General features: G+C 40.1%; 1 protein-coding gene and 1 long non-coding RNA gene across 2 annotated transcripts; both read left to right on the top strand.

Moving 5' to 3' along the window:
• Positions 1 to 6602: 6602 nt before the first annotated feature.
• Positions 6603 to 10670, top strand: LOC136448190 (uncharacterized). The gene is made up of 3 exons (XR_010757842.1): positions 6603 to 6718; positions 9287 to 9604; positions 10520 to 10670. It is a non-coding gene; the product is annotated as an uncharacterized lncRNA (long non-coding RNA).
• A 7444-nt stretch (positions 10671 to 18114) lies between these two features.
• LOC136448701 (neuropeptide FF receptor 1-like) lies at positions 18115 to 20595 on the top strand. The gene is made up of 2 exons (XM_066448341.1): positions 18115 to 18167; positions 19896 to 20595. The coding sequence occupies exons 1-2, from the start codon at positions 18115 to 18117 to the stop codon at positions 20593 to 20595; spliced, it is 753 nt and encodes a 250-aa protein (XP_066304438.1).
• Positions 20596 to 22732: the final 2137 nt, after the last annotated feature.

Genomic DNA, 22732 nt, shown 5'->3' with positions numbered 1-22732 from the left:
CATTCCATCAAAGGATCTCAAAACACGACATTTAATACTGAAAGTTGAAATCCCAGAGACGAACGCAAGCTAAGTTTATGCGCAGGAATTATAGGCGGAAGTCATGCGCATGATTGCTCACTGGACCGATATTGCTTTGAAAAAAAGTTAATCACTGAAGCTATGTGGAGATCACGTAGGTGTCTAGGTTACCTTTTACATTGCTCTGAAATTCTGTCGGTGTATTGCCATTCACAACTATTCAGCAAAGATACAGGAGGATCTAAGATCTAATGTATGGTATTGTTCCTGATGAAATTAGTGGCAAAATCAAAGTGAAATTCGGACAAAATAACAAACTTTGATTGATTCACGTTGTCAGAAGCTTTGTAATGATCAAACACTGGCACGATAGTATTCAGAAGTCCAGCGGAAACTCGTAGCCCCTACCCTGATGACTGTATGATTTGTATAACCATCTAATGACTACAATCGATTTTGTAAGGCGCAATTATTTCTGAAAAGCAATTTGAGTATGAACGCAGGGCGTAATAGTCTTTTACTGATGTCATTCTGAACAATTATAGATGATTTCGTTCCGAGATTGCAAGCTTCAATTTTCTTACTTGAGTATAGAGCTAGCATTAGAGTATAGAGCATTAGAATACCAATTTTGTAACACTAAACTAGTTTCTACGGAAACGTTGACATTCTTAGCGCATTCATATTGTTAATTGACATCCTGTACTCCTTTTCTCCCTTATTTTTGACTCATGAAAAGCAAAAGACTAAATTTTGGATGTCTTTATCTTGTCTTGAACGGGGACATCAATGATGCCAAGAGCTTCGTCTATTCCACTCGGCTCTGTCCTCCATCAATGAACGAAGTTCTGATGTGGTGACGTTGCTGAGCCCAATATTCCATCTCAGGTTTTTCTTTTTGTCTCAACAACAACATGTTTTCATCAGCGTTATATAAAGAAATGTGTTTGAAAAAGACGACACGAGCATCATTCTATATCAACTCATGAATATAAACATATACATGTATGTAAGGATAATGATGATGAAACTACCAGCAATCTTAAAAAGCGTACTTTACTTCTTTTGATTTTACTGTACCTACTATGACTAAAGGTGTCACGTAAGATCAGCACAGTATTCCTGTCTCATAGACACGACAGGAAATAGTAAGCTGAATCCGTGAATATGTTTATAAGTGGTTTGATTAAACTATATGATGGTGATATACAATAAATGTCTCTTAAATAATGGACATGTCTTTCTTCTGACCAACTGTTGACGAGCTAAGATAACCAAGCATCAAATATGTGCAGTTTTTATCACATGTAGCGTTTCCAGATAAGCCCGGGTTCAGTCCAAGAAATTAATTGCGGTGGGCGACTCGGAGCTGTCCCAGGTATGTACATGACAGACGTTTGATGTGTACTTTACATTGGCAAACAGCTGCTACCAACGTTTACTGAGCCTCTATCACCGCTTTCTTTTTTTTATTGAAAAGGATATTTTGGTTACTCTTAGATGTTAAGATTGCAAGCCGTGACAGAATGAAATTACTATTGACAGAAGGACAAAGAGAGCAGTACACCGTGCTATCTTGCTGTCAATCATCTCTGAACTTCTCTCATTGAACTGGTAATGAGAAGTAATTGCATCGAGGTTTCGCCTTCTACCGAGGGAAAATGTAAATCGTCGAAGAAATGGGCTAGTCTTGACCGGACTGACCACGCCAGCTACAGGGGGAATATTTGCAAGGAGGGTTTGGCCACTATAGGGTAACATTGGCAGGCGCGGAGGAATTATTAATCTTACCGTGGACTGACTACTAGCCAATTATATCTTTTTTGCCAAATTCTAAGATCGATGCCCCCGTGAGAAGGCCTTGTGAAGGCTAGGAATCGGCCCTTCACAGTACATTTATATATCAGATGATAAATTGAAGAGCAAATAATCTTTTGGCAAGTTTTAAGAACTTTTTCTATTAAGCCGTTGAAACGACTTTAAATCGATCCCTGTCCTTGGTGCTGCCAGTGTTTCACTGTCTCTTGTGCTGACTGTCACAGGTGGGACAAGTCTTCACGATCTTATGATAATGGTTTTTTCATTCGATTTAAGATTTCTTGACAGCAATTCCCACATGGCAGCAAAATACCGAAGTTTGTGGGGTTACTTGAGACATGTTTTACGTTCATAAAGAAACACTAACACAGTCATGTTTAGACGCCAAGTTATTTTATGTTCCCAAATATGTTTTCCATGGGAGGACATGGGGAATATGAAAATGGGTCATATTCGTGATACCAATCATAGAATAAACTTCTAATAGATGTTTTTACCATGCCCCTGGGGCCAATGGCATTATCAAGACTTGACAAAACTATGCTTTGTTTAGCCTTCTATTTGACTCCATTACTGGCAAATCCAGTGTCATATTGCAAAATAAAAGACGAAGGGGAAAATGCATTGTCCAATATCCAATATAAATAGAGATGCAGAGTGGAGTTCAGTGACCTACTGTGTTTGACATATTGACAAAGCATCAAATTTAGAATTGTTGTTTGCGACCCTAATGCATAATCAAAAAGCTTTAGTCTTCTCGGAGCTCCCGCTGAGTAATGAAGAATGGAGGCCAGTGACCCGCTGTGTTTGATCAAGGAGGTTTTTGGGTTGATATTACAATCTTTATTGACACATAAACGTACAGCGACTTTCGTAAGGTCTACTACATCGATAGATACATACATATACATTCAAACAAATAAGTGCATACAAAGAGTATGTGATAGATTCACACAGAATCAATACATAAATTGTTATTTGAGGCCCTCGGATATAATTGAAAGTTTTAAGTAAATCTTCTTCATATACTCTTGTTTGACATTTTTTTATAAACCCTTGTTTGGTGCAAATCATAGTCTTGATGCATAGACTACTGAAAAGGCGACAGGAAAAGAGAATCGATGGGCCTTCCTATCGGCCAGTTCCAGGTTGCCGAGATATGTAATTAAAGGTCTTTCTTGGCTACAAATTAGTCGCTTGTACACGTATGTACCGGATTCTCTCTTATTACTCCGGGAAGGCTGACTTCCTGAAGGAGCCTTGTAATTATTGCTGTGCACAAGTTTGCAGGTACAACCCACGATCTCGTTGCTGCATTGTTGTGCAACTTTGTAACTTTAGGTTATGTCGTGTTATGTCGTCTGCTAGGTTGTCCGTTACTATCCACGTTGTCTTTTTTATGCAGTATCAGCTTTTTATCGTAAATGCAAATTTTCAAAAGCACCCCGATCTTGGAACAGACCATTAAGTCCGTGAGGTTTTGTTGATTTGCGCCGGGAGGTTTTGTACTAAGCAGATATTGGGTGATGTGTCGTCATTTCACTAGCAGCTGGTGTCTGATTCCTGGTTCCTAATAACAAATCCAAGCAGATGTAAGGGTGCGGCTTCTTACACTGCCTGTATATGAGATAGAGAGGAATATCGATAGATATCACTTATGCAAATTACGGCCTAATCTTGATAATTGATAAAAAGACTAAACTTTGGTAGTGCTGGATGATGGGAATTTACCTTGTGGCATTTAGAAGTCAAGATTAACATCATTAGATATGAACCATGCAAATCAATGCCTCATTTACAAAGTTCATTAGCAAATGGGACAATATCCTTCTTTGCTTAGATTACACTTTCATACTTTGACAACTTGTTTCTGTCTGGGTCAGTGCCTTCGCACCTATAAATCAAGATCCTTTTGATGGATTTGTCTGAAATTTGGCATGTCGGTAGTTAAAGAGGGTATCAAACACCTTATAATAGCCGCACCGCAAACACCATAATTACTTCCCGGAGGCAGGATTGTGTACTACGGACTCTTGTTATATGCTTTGGGATTCTATTGATGTCATCAGATACTGTTAAGGCGTTTAATGAGGACCAGAAAGCAGCAAAAGATAGTCTTTTTTTAAATCGTTCCTCTAGTATTAGACTTGCGTACTAAACATGCAGCTGGTACTAGTAGTTTCTTTCTCTACTTTTCGCTGATATGGTAGACAACCTCCATCATCATTTACTATCTTCAAATGACATCCTGTCGGTACGTCGTATTATACCAATACCTTAAACGATGTAACATTCCTTCTCCAGTTGTGAACACTTTATATTCGTTGTACGTGACGTTCTCCGCTTTAAACGAGAAGTGGACACACAAGACAGTGTGGTTAGACTTTAAAATGAAAGATATGTTTTTACTTTGTAAGATGTGGGTAGGTTAATGTTTATATGATTTCTTATATCTTTGACGCAGATGTGGGAAGATTCAAATCTGACCGACACCACAAGATAAATAAGAGGATTTTATAATAACTGCCTCGAGTGATAGATTGACATCTGGTTTGCCCCTACGACTTGAACAAGTCAATGCCCAGTGCGCAAAACATGTTATATTCAGTCTGCTAGAGACACAAGTGGACGACATATGCAGCGGAACATATCAAATCCGATTATCATGTCAAGACAGAATCGTAACTCAAAGTCTTAGCCGTTCCAGGGTCAAAATCAATAAAGTTCAAAAGTTGAAGTGAAGGTTCATATGTGGAGAAGTGGAGAGTATCTAAAACATTCTGCGGAACTATCAAAGTTACACTGATACGTGTTCAACAAAAGTCATAAATCGTTTTCAAAAATCAATATGTCAGCACAGATATGGTAGTTGTCCCATAATGTCACACACATTCCTAAAAATCCTTATGGCCCACCTTATTCTTACTGCAGCATAAAGCTGGGTATATGTTGGTTTATACATCGTAAAACATCCCGCTACCATAGCTAGCGGCCTAGGGGAAATTGAAACTGGCATTCGACATTTCCTTACGAAAGTAAAAAGTAATCCTCTTTGAAGGTCAATCTCACAGGGAGTTCCTGGAAATGTACCATGACAATGGCTTAAATGGGTGCAGCAATCGTGCCAATGCATATGGTCACTCTGCCTGTAATCATTAATGAAATATTTCCAGACAGAAAAGTATAGGGAGTAGTCAAGCGTGTGATTTGAACAATATGGAACATTTCATAAGAGTGAGGCGGGTGTAAGATATTGATCGACTGGATTTTGTATTTCCTAGTTGTCTGTAGCCTCCTGCTACGAGTCTGGAGGGTGTTTTTTTCTGAAAGCACATCAGTTTTACCTTATTTGGTTTCTATTAAACTCGATTGGCTGTGGCCAGTCTCCCAAATTAACGAACCGAGTGCCATATAACAGATATAACATAGAAAAAAGCCAGACTCGTAGAGCCTCCTAAGGAAGCTAGTTGTTTGGTTGAAAATGCGGATTATTGTATGAGCGGAGATCTTAAGGTTGATTAATCAGTAGGTAATTTAGCGTAATTTGCAGCGCTCCTGTCCCCTATTTTCGTCTATCGGCTTGGCTGAAATCAGCCTAATTGCAAAAATGATATAAGGCCGTACTGATCTGATTATACGGGTGACATCCCCTAGGCACCAAAACTGATCTAAGGGTGCTAAAAAGGGTTTGGATTTTGTTGCAATTGCAACAGTGCAATACACTGGGACACAGGCAGATATTGATGACGTCGTGCCCACACACATAATTGTACCCATTTGTACACTTGGGTGGAGTGGGGAAAATCATGAAAAGTGCCTTTTTCCCAAGGGCACAGCATTGGTGGCGTCAGGGGATTTGAACCCGAGACTTCTGGGTTCTGAGTCGAAAACCCTGCCGTTACGCCACACGACCCCACTAAAGATCAAGAGTGGACAAAAGATTTGTGGAGAAAATGTAAGTGAAAGGGAGAGTTTGGACAAAGGACTTAGCAAATAGAACATTGTATAACACAGTTATAATTCCTATATCTATGCTTGCCACATTTTCTTCTTTGGCTTTGGAAGACTTCGCTTTGAGCTAAGTCGTACTGATGCAAATGACAGAAAATACTATGAAAAGAGGTATTTTAGGACACTAGTATCCATTTTCCGATATTCTTGTTGCAACTTGTTGCTCATTTTGCACCTTCTTTGCTGCTAAATTTGATGAGACGCGGATGTCACCCATGTAATCAAATCAGAGTGGCCTAACGAGCACACTTCCTCTGGTATCTTATGTCTATGTAAAGCTGTTGGCTTCCCATGCTGGGTGGCGCCACTTTGATGAATGAATTTCAAGTAGCCGAACAAAGGGCTTGATTGAAACGCAGTGAAAAAGAACTACTGATGCTATCTATAACATGTGTGCCTTCCACAGAGCTCGAGCACTTCCAACGGACTTAAGGATTAACATTGGTTGGGTGGAGGGGCGTTCGTGCTTTTATTTCACCTCGAAGGCTCTAACAACTTTGATATCGCTTTACATAGAGGTCGGATTTTGAGTGCGGAGACCCATGTGCGTGAAACCGTTATGAAAATTGATAATAGTTACTGTAGTGATACATTACAGTCCCGGGAGAGTACAATACAACAGGTAAGCCCTTGCGTCATTCCATACATACATTTATGCAGCGTTCATCCAGTTCTTATGCCAGCTGTCTATCGAACACGGTTGAGTTTAAGAGCCGGTCTGACGTCTAACAGCGGCTACAGGGAGTTCAAGTGGAGTATCTAATGGACTCAGGCACTCATCTGCTCTCTTCTAGGGTTCGTCACTGCGACAGGGAGTCTTGCGTACCTAGCTGGGTGTGTGGCTTGTACAGCTCGATTTCGGCATAAGGTGAGCATCTTGTGCATGCTGTATGTCATCGTGTTAGCTAGCAAGTTTATTAAATAAATAGAAATTTGTATTCCGTGTGTGGAGTTTTGATCCCTTTGTATACATGTTAGCTGAATGATGTTCTGACTTAAAGATGGGTCCTTAAAAACAGTTTTGCAGCACAGGTTTGCGTCTCTAGTACGTTCTTAACTAAGTGCTGTTCCAGTTAAGTGATAGTAAATGTGCCGACGTGTATAGAATTGGTAGGGATATTGTTTGCAGTGCTACTGAATATCGTTTTTGGTTTTGAGTGATGGTAGAGGATATGTTGAAAAGAATAGGGTTTGGCGTGTTCTATAATGCTTATATATTGCATGGCTATGCACTGTACCAAAAGCATTCAATCTGATCTTTCCCATCTATATGGCTTTACCGAAGCATTGTATCAGTCATATGCTGTAAATTCCATTTGAACGATTTCATATTCACTGCTTCCTAAGACCTCAAATAACCAACTTAGTTGTGGAGATTGACGTATATACATCTACCCGCAAAAGGACTGATTCATTGAAATATAAGTTTCAAAGGTAAATTCTAAAGCTACCTTAGCTGATAGATTTGGAAATTTCTATTCGGTATATACCATTATGGGTAAAATCACTCGGGCGTGTAACATATCGTGGATGCAAAAAATAATTAACGTTTTGATGACACTCTGGTATTGTTTACTTATTTTCTGGAATCTTGCTGTTTTTACACTCAATTTGTGACGTGCCATCAAATCTTTATGATTGCTTTTCAAATATCAGGGTCTCTATTGTCAAACTGTATATTTGTGTATAAAATTGATTAAAGGTGTCATTAGGAAGCCAATATCCACCATCATGTAATGCGTAATTAGAATGGAAGTTAACCACAGGGCTAGCTCAACAGGTTAATCGGACAGCCCTGGCTGTGTGTGCTGAACAACCAGGCCGATAAATAAACAAAAGATTGATAGTATGGACGTTCCGCTAAATATCATCATGCAATTTTTCCATTTACTATGAAGAAATTTTATCATGTCTATTAACGTTCCCCTTGACCTGAAACACGTCTGAAATAAAGTTCCTGTCCTTCGCAATCTTTACCTATCAGCCAGCAATCATTGAAACTATACAAAAGCCGGAATTTCTGCTACTGTTGAGAAAAGCCACCATGGTATCAATCTATGTCTTCTGGAGGCAAATACGTAACCGCATGTCAGACTTTATAACAATTCACTCATCCAGAGCTTTTTATGCTTTTCAACCACAACCACAGACAAACCAGTCAGAATCGCCCTAAGGAGGATAATAGACGGCAACCGAAACGTCAGCTAGGTAAAAATCAGTGGTTGTGTACAAAGACGTTTGTTATCCACCAAAAACGCTGTCATCAAAAACATCCATAAGGAGAATGATAGACGGCAACCGAAACGTCAGCTCTGTAAAAATCAGTGGTTGTGTACCAAGACGTTTGTTATCCACCAAAAACTCTGTCATCAAAAACATCCTCTTCTCAGCAAAAGCCTAAAATACATCCTTCGGAGCTACAGCGGACACTTAATCAATAGCTGTGCAGCCCTGCAAGCGTAAACGAATTTTCACAGGCTGTCAATCAACTATCGGGTGGCCTTTTATCTTGACGACGAGGCAAAGAGATGTTTTCTGCCTTCATCAGCCTTGCCCGAGGCTTCAAGAACTCCTTGTAAGAAGAAGTAGCCTACGAGCTTATTCAGCTGATATAGCCGAGGAAGGTAATAGATGAAATGTTACCGAAATGTCAGCATGTAAATCCATTTTGTTGCATTGCCATGTACAAAGTACTATTAAATCTCCAACCGGATGAAATTATTAACGGATGCATGTGTTTTCACCTTGTCCGTAAAAAAGGCCGAAAAAATCATTATGATAAAAGCGTCGTACCTACGGGTGAAGGACAGAGATGTCCATGTCAATAACCAGTGAAGTATGTAACGTTGACCGTTCCGGTTGGAGAAGCACACTAATGACGCCATCCAGTGATCATTATCATCACCAGGTGTACCCCCATATAGCCCCATCTGGAGAAAAGTAGGGGGTGGTTGAGGTCCCGGGCTAAGGCCTTAGCCTGGCACGGTAAGACTCAACAGTCTGTGGGAGCCGTCACATCCGTGTCAGGCAGGGCATTCCGCTGGGGAATGGTTGTACGTGTCTGTTCTGGCGTTGATGGTTTGAAATTGAAGATGGTAGCTCCCTCGGCTGCGACCCTGGCCGGTTTGTTTCAGTAAACTGTCGGTGTTTAATATGTTTATATGATTGTTATATAAAGTCTGTTAAAAATCAGGAGAAGCTAGACCGACGCGCAGCACGAGAGAAAGCAGATTTGCAGCTAGCGCAGGAGAGAACTTCGCAATAGAACTGAGTCAGCTTACAGTTGTGACTTATGCGGCAAGGACTCACATACAAATGTTTAGCCATAGCCGATGCTATAGGACTACATGTTGATTAGAATTTCACAATGGTCAAAATTGACCGACGGGGGCTATATACAATATAACGTTATTCAGTTCTGAATGTTTATCGACAGTTGCAACGATGGCGAGTCTCCCGTCTTGGATCAACATCGAACCAGAAAATGCCACAATCAACTCCACCATCTCCGACTATGACGAACTCTTATCGTTGAAGTATAAAATCGGGATCGCCATGATCGTGATATGTGGTCTCTGCTATGTTGTCATCTGCTTGATGTGTATCTTATTCAACGGCCTGCTCTGCTGGCTTATCTTCAAAACACCGGACGCACACAAGTCAACAGACTACTTCATATTGAATTTGGCCATCAGCGATCTTCTCGTTGGCATCTTCTGCATCCCCTTTACTCTGATCAACCATATCTATACCGGTATGTATCAAGCCTTTACCTACCTACCGACCTATCGTCCCTTGACCTCCATGTCGTTGGGGGTTGGTAACCGGTGGAGGTTCAAGGTAGAAATAAAGCCTTTAATATGTGCAATTTATCTTTACATTCAATTGCATATGTATTCCTGCAAATCCTCCACTGATAGTATTGGAATATGTCCGATTGCATACCATTTGTAATCATTGCAAATATCTAAGTCTGAAATCCCAGGGGCACTGACTATTTCATTTCTCCTTCTAGACAACGAACTACTGACCATGTTGTCACCATCCACTGGAATACTAGTTTTCCCTCCGAAAATATATAGATATAGCTCTTTTTAAAATTTTCTGTCTCTTTTTAAACAAAACACCGCAGACGACAAAAGCTCTCATTCAGAGCATCAACACTTATAATTTTTACCTTATCCAGCAAAGAAATTTACATTCAACCACTGACTATGTCGCGTCGAGGGTGCTTCTACTGTTCAAAATACGATTTGGTCTTCGACACTCTAAGGTATTGAACGAAGCTAGATCCGGAGATGTCCCTATAGCTCAACTGGTAGCAGCCCTGAGCACCTGGCACCAATTAGTGTATCTAGGAGGCACCAAGAGCATGTTAATGAGGAAGTAGCAGCACTTCCTGTGAAAATATACCCTGCCATTGAAACAGCAAAGAAACTTGCTGACCTAGGCTATATACCACTAGATACTGAAAGGGTTTTAAACGAGTGAACAAGCGGGTCTTGTTGTCATCCATAAATTTATCATCCACACATATTCTGGACAAAGAAAATCGTTCCATTGTTACAATAACATCATGATCATGTCGATGCAGGCCTTTCGTCAGTCTAATTTGTCATTTTACTCACAAGTATTTTTTATTTGTCTACTCTTTTTTCCCCTTTTATAGAAAATCAGCTTGGGGACGTTATGTGCAAGATGACACCATTCATACAAGGGACTGCCGTGGGTTCTTCCGTCTTCACATTGGCAGCTGTGGCCGTAGACAGGTAAACCACTCAACTCAATCGAACCTTACCCATTCATTGGTTGAAGAATGGCCCTTTGACGTCATATAACGGTTGGAAATCCTTCCTCAAGCCGATTTTAGGGAATATTTATGACGGACGAGGAGTCAGACTGTCTGTCCGTAGCTGTAAATAACCACTGCCAAGCTGTCAACGTAGCTGTAGTGACGTGTGTGCAACAAATCCACCCATAGGTCGCTGATGAAGACTGAGGGCGGTCGGTCGTTAGTGCTGAATCAATCAGAGCATTTCAGATGTCAGCAGTAATGCCTGGTGACAATGCGACTACACGCAGGATTTACAAGCTCGATTGCTAATGGCACTGCATCGTTAGTTCTTCTGTTCGTTCGTTCAGACCCTTGTAGTGTTTATTTCTGTGATCTTTATGTAGGGTTGCCCAGCTCAGTGTTGCAGTGGGGCCCTGCGTCATACCTAGATAAATAGATAAAACAAGTAGAATACCTACAGTAAAAAACGAATATAAACAAAACAAATAAATAATGATGATAATGATTATGACGATATGAAAAAAATATAACAATAACAAATGATAATAATATTGACAATAATGACAAATGTCATTGTCCAGTCCGCTCCAGTAGGTCGTTATGGAGGGGCCAGAGGTCAGGCCAAGTTTTACATTTTGGCTTCAAAAACAGAAACGAACGTCTTTATAGTGTGGCAGACGGTTCCAGATGTTAGCACGAGAACTTGCGCTTCCCCACATTCAAGGCATGTACGCGAACTAGCAGCACTTTCAGGGATAGATTTAGACTGTGTCTGGTAAGATATCTGCGAGATTCAGAGGCCCTCTGAAAGCTATGTACTCTGGAAGTTCATTGTTGACCATGTACATTGATTGTAGCAGGTGCAAGTTTCTCCGGGATGCTGAAGTTTTCCAGCCTAAGGTAGATAACTCACCATCTCCAACATGATGTGTATATGGTAACCCAAGAATAAGTCTAGCTGCCCGGTTCTGGAGTTTTTGTAGTTTGTCGGACTTGCACTTTCCGCAATTACCCCATATTACATGGAGAAGTCCGTTTAAGGTAAAACCATACACTGTCAGTTAAAGATCATCTCAAGAGTGTGTTGTGGCAGACACGAGATAAAACTCTGTAGGACTCCCAGTCTGGACGAGATAGCATTACATAATTTGTCAATGTGAACTTGCCATGTGCCTACTGAAACAAAGGGCAGCAAGTTCCCCTGCTGTTTCATTACCAGGGTATATTTTTACAGACAGGGGTTGTTATCCCATCCCCTTTAACGTGCTCTAAGTACTTCCTCCAACGTCCCTTCTGAGTTTTAACGACCAAGGATTGAACCAGGGTCTCAAGTTTGCCTGACGAATCGCGCTCCTAGTGGCCAGCCGGTCCTGAAACCGCCAAGTAACCTACGGCCAAGAGCTTGTGTAAACACAGGCTAGGTCTCAAGTTAGCAACTAATTTGAACTTTAACTGTGAGGCTGTTAAAAGTTGAGCTATATAGGGACATCCCCAGTGCGTCGCCAGATATGCACTTATTGCTATCTGTTAGTGCATCATCTGTACCAGCCCGTCAATGAGAGGGGTGAAAGATATAAAAGCCGTGTCTTAAGTGCTGGGCTACAAAATTTAATCATCCATGTCACCGGCCAAAAGCCATGCCTCATTCTAAAGTATAGTCACGTTGTCACATCGTTCTTTGAAAAACACTTATCAAAAATAGGGCTGTGTAACTTGAGTGAGCACAATCTTCGGGGCTTTAAGGACGGCTGTAATAGCCCATCAACATTATCAGACCGAAATATCCCTGGGACAATGCTACAAATACAAACAAAATCGACATTAGGAATATCCTGAAGAAAATCCTACCGAAGCTGCCCTCCAGTTTTAACAGACTACTATAGCTATGATTTTCAATAATTCGATTACACCGTGTTGGCAGAAGCAATTTCATTCACACGAATCATTGCCATCACGACCCCTTGTATTAAATAGTAGATGTAGCATGAGATATTTTTGCAACATTATGTGAATACTTCAAGGAAACTAATATTTGCCTATCTCACGTATGTCAAATGGTAATGTAGTAAATGATTCTATTATAGATCAATGTTAAGCTAGTATCCGATATAATCTAATCCTTTAGTTCTAATGTGTTAAAGGGGTAAAAGGTTCTGTTTTGAGTTTTAGTAAAAAGCAGGATGTGTAATAAAACCAGCACACAAACACTTTCTCGTTGTTTTCCTGATGAACTATTCGCCGCGAACATAAAACCGGTCTAATTGTTTTGTCTTCTGACTGAAGCGCTACAATTGCTTCAACCGCGAACGTAAAACTAACTCGAACAACCCGTTTTCTAGATACCGCAAAATTATATCCCCGAGAACTTAAACTAACCAAATGTTTGTCAACCGAGTATGCACACTCGCCATGTATCGGGCAAGTCTTTTACAACTTCTAAAGTCAATTGTAGTTTTCCATTAATGCCATTGGCATCTGCTGATATATCATTCCTTTGTGCTACACAAGGCGCGTGGCCCTTTGGTTCATATACATAGTATCAAGCAACATTCAAAAGAGAACAGTATCTTTTCAGTTGTGGTCAGGTATTGAACTTCGTGTACCGAAGAATAATCTAACACGATGTGAGACGACGTCAAAACCCTACGGTCGTTCGTTTATGTACATAATCTGATTGACGACCAAATTTTATATGACAACCTTCGCATTCAAGCAAGTTCAATTAATCTCTAGAATCGGAGAAAGAGAGGCGCGTATTGAACTTGAATGTCGACTGCCTGTGTTACCATTCACATGCAGCGTGTGTCAAAGGTCCATGTGACTACGGACTGAGTGGCTAATGGGCCTTTCAGACAATGTTAGGTTTGATCCTCGGGGCCCTTTGGTTCATACTAATAAACTTGAACTAAGCAAATAATCGTCAGCCGAGTACACGCGCTCATCATGTATCGGGCAAGTTTTTGACAACTAGTACTTCTACAGCCATTTGTAGCTTTTAATGTCATGGCCGTCTGCTCATATACCATTATTTCAACAACATAAAACACGTGTCCCTTTGGTTCATACTGATAAACCTGAACTAACCAAATGTTCGTCAACCGAGTACACACGCTTATCAAGTATCGAGCAAGTATTTGACAACTTCTACAGCCATTTGTAATTTTTCATTGATGTCATGGCCGTCTGCTAATATACCATTATTTGCACAATACAAGACATGCGGCTCTTTGGTTCATATTGATAAGCCTAATTTAAATTTACCAAATGTTCGTCAATCGAGTATGCACACTCATCATGTATCGGGCAAGTCTTTTACAACTTTAGCAGAGTACATCTCGCTTGGTCTCAGACAGAATAATTCTTCACACACAGACACTTCTGAGAGAACAGCACAAATATGTTCATGTATATACTGACTGTACGTCGAAAATTTACGCTATGGTTTATTTCATACAATCTTTCGGTAGATCCTACCTTGTCCCATCACTTTTTAACTCCACGTTCAATGGTAGCTAGATGCTTTATCTGAGGTGATCAAGCAAAAAGGTTTAAACCAAGCATTTGGTGGATATGTCTCAAAGTAATTCTCATGATTTTTATTGATATCCTGTGTACAAAATCTTATAAAAGTTGTCTATACGTACTTCATTACATATCTATTTTGTTTTCAAAGAAATAGTTCAAAAATCTGTTGTTGGGCTTTAGATTTCATACAATCATATAATCCGTGCAACATAAATACAAGAAGGCACAACATAAACCCTACATAAAATCAGATCTTAGAGCCCACGAAAAGTGTTCGTAAAACATACGTAAAGCAGACGTACAACTTTCATGGAAGAAAATGCAACCTTTACACAATGCTTTAAAGTGTGCGTAAAGATTAGATTTCGTGCAGTGAAATTTTTCAAACCAATCCCCGTACCAAGCCATTAAAATTTGTGAAGAAAGATGATTGATTGTAGCGACCAGGATGTCATCATTTCATGACTGCCCAGGGTTATAATACCGTCATTATATCATCCATCAAGTCTTGAAGGAAGCTTAGGATTGGCGTCATAAGACATTGATTTGAAAGGCTTATGAGGGAGAAGACGTCAAGCAGTGAAGAGGTGGTAAAAATAAGTCATAGCCAAAAAAAAGCACGACAAACAATTCAAAATAGAGTTCGGAGATGTCATACTTTTAACCATTCTGAAGACCTAATATAGTCTACTTCCGCAAACCAAGACACCAACGGGTAAAAACTACAGCGGCGAGAACAATATGTTTATTTTCCTACTTCTCTTAAGTTTGTGAATGAAATATTCACATAAATCTGGGGTCGCAGACATCCTTTATCTTTAAAGGAAAGTAATGCAATTTTGGCTCATTTGCAGTTTCCTTTGGATATGCATTTTTACAACAGTGTGGATGGTTAGGTTGGTAGTTACATAGCTATTAGAGTTCCATTTTTGTTTACACGTGTAGCCATAAATGAAAAACGTGTTAACATTTCGGTAGTCATTATGCTACCTTCCTTTTCGCCGTTAGGCGGCGCTGCAGCGAGCTAGTAGAATGAGCTCCCACGTGACTGAGCTCTTATCCCCCCTCAGGAAACGTCGTGTGACTATTCACTTCTTTGGAATCCAGATGCAAAAAATCATAACGATTCATCCAAATATCGACAATATTTCCACGCTTGCTATGATGCCTTATGCGTAACAAAAACCGAGCAAACGTAAAATTCTCACAACGTCTACCGGCGAACACATCTTCTAGTTGAAAGACAACGAAATGTAATGCTAACATCCAACAATTTTCCTCTCTGTAGTGCCACACCAGGTAGTACATCTGGGAACAAATGATAAGAAACGATCAAGGACAACGTTCTAAAGTGCTTGAGCACTAAACGATTCTTCATGGGGATTTCATAGCTCGGAATTGCGCTGGTGCCCGTAGGGGTGACGTCCCGGCCGGGCCTCAAAGCTACAAATTTGTCCCGAGGACCGCCGGTTACCGGGGCTAACGGCATTCATATGTTTCCTGGTCCCGCGTTGAATATAACTCCGAGTTAAAATGATTCGGGGCCATGGCCGGGCCAAAAATAGCCTGGCAGCCACAGCGTGCCCCACGGGGCCACGTAGGGGTTACAATCAAAAGTGCAAAAAAAATCACGTCAACTATACCCGGCGGTTCCAATTGGGACCTAAGCATCACTTGTACCTGACCTCAGTGCATGAGAACGACGCCGTTAGACGTAATGTGGAGACATTTTCATGTGAATTCTGCCGGCATTTCCTGTCTCCATTAGGCACTTTAAGCGGGCCAGTAATTTGTCATAGCCTTGAAGGAGCATTTTACTCCAGACGAGGGTGTCATAATTCATCAGAGACTAAGTTGTTACGCTTGAATCCAGTTTGTTTTGTCAAATTTATCACAAGTTGAAGCCTGAACGCAGGGCAAACATTATATCAATCGAGTTCTCGAATTTCCCGAGGACCCTTCCAACAATGCCAGTGTTTAAGGTTTTTTTAGAAAAGCACCCAAATCTCTGTATCCCAAAACGGGATATCCTTTTAAACTGTTTGTGTACCTTCCTAAATGTGTGATAGTCACTAGACCGATTTCCTTATGTTTATAAATCATGTCCACTGTTAGCGAGAAATTTTGCCCGAAGTTGGCCATGCAAGTACAAATCGCAATCGCAATGAAAAGCACAATAGTTATAGTCAAATGCATGTAGATAGATGGATGGATGGATGGATGGATGGATGGATGGATGGATGGATGGATGGATGGATAGATAGATAGATAGATAGATAGATAGATAGATAGATAGATAGATAGATAGATAGATAGATAGATAGATAGATAGATGGTGACGGATAAAGGGTGAGGTCTGAGGTTCCGGATCCCGTTTCTCCCGTCCGGATACGTCAGGATCCGAGGCCATTTCGTGCAGCGTTGGTCCCTCAGTGGTCGCAGCGAGGTCGCAGCCTCTAGTGGAAGAAGGCGTAATCTTCACAAGAAGGTGACGGTCGTTCCAGTTCCGTTGACGCTCAGAAGACGACTTGCAATTGACCAAGTCAGACGTGTATGACGGCTTAATGCACCGCGAAATGATAACGAGAAAGTGCCTCCGGTGTCTAATTTGCTTGGCAGACTTTGCCCCCCAAAAAATCAAAAGCAGTTTCAAACTATTTCCGCCGTCGCTACGCTACCGTGCTTGCGAGACTGGAATGATTATTAGTTTAAAGAAAATGCTTATATCTTACATGCAGTTTTCTTCCATTAGGTTGACAATAAGGAGTATCCAACAAGATCAAAATGACAAGTTATTAGCTATAGCACTAAAAAAACGATTTGTAAGTGGAGCTTTGATATTTTACCAAATGCTGCTGTCAGATATATAACATTTTTTAGTTAATAAGTGTCTTATGAATTGCTATCCTATTTAAGGAACCAAAAACTTTTGCAAGATTACCCTGCGTAATTTTATCCAAATTTCACGTCTCCGGTGTCTAATTTGCTCAGCAGATTTTGCAAGAAAAAAATATAAAAGCAGTTTCAAGCCATTGCCGCTGTCGCTACGCTATGTACAGTGCTTGCGAAACAAGAATGATTATTAGTGTATAGAAAATGCTTATATCTTACAGGAAGTAAATGCAGTTTTTTTACAATTTCGAAAATTCGCAATTACCAAAATGGTTCAAAGCGACGCAATCGCTGTAAATCTCTTCCTAATGAATTTTAATCATTGTAAATTGGTTTTTGATTTAGTGGCAGCACTGCGATATCCAAGAAAGTTATCTTGTATCTGATTCGGATCTGAAAGTGACATTCCGGGAGCGTCCATTTTGTTTGTTGAGGTCACGTATTGTTACAGTGCACGTCAGCGTGACCGCAGGGAAAATTTGGCGAAATTTCGCAAAGTTCCTGCAATTAGCCGCTGCCCAGTGAGATACCCGCTTGATTCTCTTAAAATCCTGCCGTGAGTAATGTTGAAATCCACCGGATTCCAGCAAGAACTTTAGGATTAGCTTGTAAACCCCTTTGCCGCGCAAGACTGCCGTCCGACTTAGCCACATTGACTAATCTTCAGACGTTTACTTTTTGCTGATGTTATTCATAGCAAATGGAGCTCACGTCGTCTAAAAATACCGTTCCACCTTTGTGCGTTCTTGTGAATGGTTGAGTAGCTTAGAATCTCTGTAAAGACGCCCATCAGGGGGATGTCAAGAATAAAAGATGCGAATAAGCATTAATCAATTGTAAGGACTAATAATTTAAGGTCACAGTATGTGAAGTCAATCTCTGGCATTTTCCATTCAGTATGAATATGACTTTTTGATCTGGCTTTCCTGGGGGCGGATTTCGAGGAATTTCCCGACGAATTCGATGGAATTTCAGCTTTGAATTCGGCAAATTCCTTGAAATTCATCTTCGGGAAAGCCGAATCGAAAAGCACAATTCATACTGAATGGGAAATGCCGGAGATGGGTGCCACATACTGTGACCTTACAAACCAATCATCAGGCAAGTAGTCGTCAGAACGGCACAAGTTACAAATGATGGGAGAGCCCTGAACTATGACGGACTTATGTGAAACAAGTGAGGACTTAACTTTGGAGTATGTTTGGTTATGTATAGTAGACTTTTTTAATCTTAAGTTTCGTTTGAAGTTTTCTTTGATAAAGAATACAATATGATATTAATTGCAAAAGTAATCTTTAAACATGTATGAAGGAACATATTGAATACTATATATCATGAGAATGAATATTATCATCATACATCCGGAGAAATTCTTTCTCCGGTGAGGTAAACTTATGACCTGAGTGCGGCCATGGCGGATAGGCTGGAGTGGTCTGCAGTTGTGCATTGACTTACCCCCCCCCCCGGGGGTTGACCGATGATGATGATGATGATGATGATAAAGCCTTGAATATAAAGCCTTGTTAAACTACTATTCTAGTATGATTAATAAAATTAAATTAGGCAGAATCTTAATGATTAAATGTGAAACCTAATCGAAATCTTAAAGAGAAGTGTTGAACAACTACGTGTTTATAATGCAGTAGTTCTAAGTAATTTTTTGTGTGAAATAAATTCAATAAATTATTTTTGCCACATAGCTTTTAGGGGCTACCTACCACGTTTATTGCCATCCTTACTCTCTTCGTGGCATTTAAAAGGAATTACTGGCCTCCCTTAAGACCACTGCTTCAGAGAGATATAGCTCTGATAGACTCTGTATGGGGTTTGTAGTGGCAAACAGGGGACTATGGTCTACTTATCAACATTTACAGGCCCTTCACAAGGAGCAATTTACTTCAATGGTATCAATCATCTTGAATCTCCAAGTAGACTTCTTTTTAGCGTAGTTACCTCCATGAAAAAAGGAGGTATAGTTTTTGGTTTGCATCTCTTTGTGTGTTTCTACAGCGGTAACTTAAGAACCTCTGGATGTAAGGTGATGATATTTGGTACATGGGTAGGTGTTAACACGAACGTTAAGGTCGATTTTAGGCCCTCTGGTGGCTGACCTTGATACTGCAGCAAAACTTGCGGCTTTGGTATCTTTTGTCATGGACATACTATGGGTTTTTTTAGCGATAGGTTGTACGCTGTACGTTGTTTTGTACACTGCAAATACCGAACTGCCACCGGGCACCGGGCACCGTGTATCTGTAATAAAAAAAGTGCTGACAGCGTCCTTCAAAACATTGCCAACTACTTCCAAAACAAACCCGACCGCGCTACATCTGCTTGGAGACTATCCATCACATGTCTGATCCTAAAATGTTACTAGAATATCACAATAAATATTCACTGATGAAAGACGGTGGATGCTATCTGAAAAGTTTGACCCTTCTTGAGAATCACGCATTTGCTTGATTTAGTCATTTTGTATTACGCTGCATAACAGTTTTATATGGGAAATCGTTATCAAAAAGTTATTCTGATTTCTTATGCTATCCGTTGTTTTTATTCGAACAAAATAAATTCTATAGTGTACAGTATTGAAGAAGATGTGCGATCAGTTTATACCTTCACCGATAAGGTTATGATTTGCACAGCGTTCGTGTGTGTGTCCTGAAAACACGATAACTCGAGAATGCCTGGATGGATTGTCTCCATTGTCTTCTTGAGACCTCGAAATGGTTAGAATTTTGGACCCCTTAGCAGCGTGCTATGGTACTGCGGTTGAACTCCTCTCTTGAACTATCTCATTTAGTATATGTTCACCCCTCCTTTTGTGTTTCAGATGCTGGATGCTGTTCAGCGCACCGGGAAGCCATTTTACCGGCCGTCAAGTCGCAGTGACAGTCGGGACCATCTGGGTTGCCTCCACGGCCACCATGCTTCCCCAGGCGCTCTACCGACACGAAACATCCTTCTTCATCCCGCCACTGGGACGCAGCATCAACCTCTGCGTGGAAGACTGGCACCTCATCCAGCTGTATACACTTCTGCTGTTCGTCATTTGCTACCTTGTGCCTCTCCTTGTCACAGGAGGACTGTACATCACCATCTGTACCCACCTGTGGTACAAGAGACCAGCAGGAGAAGACGAGGCAGCCAGGCAAAAAACACAAAAGATGAAGCAAGTGATAAAGATGCTGATCACAATCGTTATTATGTTTGCCCTGTCATGGCTGCCGCTGTATGCCTGCTGGATCTTAGAAGATTTCGGACCGCTGACGCTTGGGCAGAGGGTGATCATGATGACGTATGTGAACCCGATCGCTCATTTGCTGGCGTTCTCCAACAGTTGTGTGAATCCGGTCGTGTACGCGTATTTCCGGCCACAGCTACGCCGTGAGGGGTGCCTGGCCTTGTACGCGTGGTGCGTGTGCGGAACCAAACGCCAGGTGCCAGCACAACCTCCACCGGTACAGCTGCAGCCACTGCGCCACGACGCCGTGCGACAACATCGCAAACTGCAGCGCCTGCAGTACGTCTAGGTCCAGACAGACTAACAGACACAGAACATCGTTTGTCATGAGATCTTGGACACCTAGATTCATGCGGTTTTGATCAATACTCATTGTTTGATAGTCTTTTGAAGGCTGTTGCTTTGTGAAACTTTTTAATTCCGTGGATTTCATATAAGTCATGGTCAGTTTTGTTCATTGATGTAATGCTGTTTTGCTTTTAATCTATTCTGTGAAAAATCAACGCCATTCAGTACTGTCTACATGGCGTACCATGTAACGCTATGTTTATTTTAGTAAAGTTTGAAGTTTAAAGTAAGTTCCATATCGTGATATCAAACGTGTTTTAAATGCATTGTTTTCAAATAGGGAAAGATCTGTAAGAATATTCCATATGAGAGAACATTTATGTAATAGATTTAGGATTTCCAAATCATTGATGAAAGAAAATTAGATAAATTACAGATAGAAGTCGCGACATTATTATTAAAGACAAAATATACAAAATTCTATACCACCGTGACTTCTAGCATGCGTGTACCATCTAGTGCACATCTATTTGACAATAACTAGAAATAAGTGCACAGGACAGTTACTTGGTTTTTTTTCCGTGTTTTTATAGCATTCCTCTATGATAATTGTATATGATTGTATGTTTTGTGTTTAATACATAACGTTATGTCCATGTTACTTTTGTATAATATGTGAGCTACTGCTAGATCACATAAGGATATCATTTCGAACAAATGTGTGAGTTACTCCATTTTGATTACTTCAAAATAATAGAAAAAGACTAGAAACATTGTTTGTCGCAAGGTGATTGTGACTTTGAAAAAACATCGAGGATGTGATTCATTGTTGGTGTTGCAAAAAAGGGCAGGTATCTTGTTGTGACTGTACTGTTATAGATATCTAACTTATTGCATTTTTAGGGTGATCATAGTATGGTAGTAAGGCGCCATTATGTGTTTTAGAATTGTGGTGATGTAATATAGAGCATAAGCGATAACTCAGTTAAGAATCAGTAGTCATAAATTGAATATAGAAACAGGCAGAAATCATAATGTAGCCCCTGACCAATGGTTTAACCCATTTTGTCCAAAGTAAATTGAAGATGAACCTCACTTTGTCGTGGAATGCTCTAGATATGATGTTTTACGTATGCGTCATTCACATATCTCACTTCAAGTACGACAGATTTCAATAGACTCGATGCTACGGACAGATTTGAATACACATCTTTAAAAGACTACTTTGTTATTTACTCGACACAACAAGATGAAAAATGACTTTGTTATTAGAAAAAATACCAAAACTCATGATCAGCCCCACTCGATTGTAACACTATTTCATCAAAGACTTACGCTAGCCTTTATCATTTTAATAATTAGGATGCTAAGTTTTATTCTATACTTCTATTTTGTACTATCTAATGTTTGATAGTTGCTGCCTTACATTGTACCTTGTACAGTTGTCGTGCAATAATTCAAGTTCTTAAGCTGACTTCAAATGTAACGTTGATATTTTTATAATTTGTGATTAGTTCCAGGTCATTAACTGTGTGTAACATTATCCATATGGCTGTTAATCTGTTCAACAAGAAATAATAATTAAAACATTTGAAATTACCTGTCTACTGCCATGTTCTTAACGTTATATAATATAGAATACATAGTAAGGCCATGTTGATTTGATTACATGGATAAAATCCTCTGGGCACCCCTTAACTGATGCGAGCGTGCAAATGAAATTAGAAATATGTCGGCAAAATAAAAGTCCCCTTCATTATAAAATCTAAGTCAGGGAGATTGAACAAAACTAAACACACAGAGCATTTTATACCGAAATATAGATTATTCATTTTTGTTCTTTCAAAACTTTTTCTTTGACTTTGAAATTGACTTTGGCATTCTACGACATTAGTATCTGTTTTCAAAAATATGCTTTTGCAATTTACAGCATGTATTTTCTAATTTTGAAGCTGCTTCTCACGATTAACAAAATGGCCGAAAATAATTTTAAAATGGACAAAAAGTGATGCGCACGCGGTTGTCATCCATATAATCAAATCAACATGTCCTAATGTAAAACCATATATTACCATCATTTCCCCCGAACTACAATGTATATCAGACTGTAACGTTTGATCCACACATATAAGAAATGA

Source organism: Branchiostoma lanceolatum, chromosome 14 (assembly GCF_035083965.1).
Source record: "Branchiostoma lanceolatum isolate klBraLanc5 chromosome 14, klBraLanc5.hap2, whole genome shotgun sequence".
NCBI classification, from domain to species: domain Eukaryota; kingdom Metazoa; phylum Chordata; class Leptocardii; order Amphioxiformes; family Branchiostomatidae; genus Branchiostoma; species Branchiostoma lanceolatum.
Note: the sequence above shows the minus strand (reverse complement) of the source record. Positions and strands in the feature narration are given on the sequence as shown.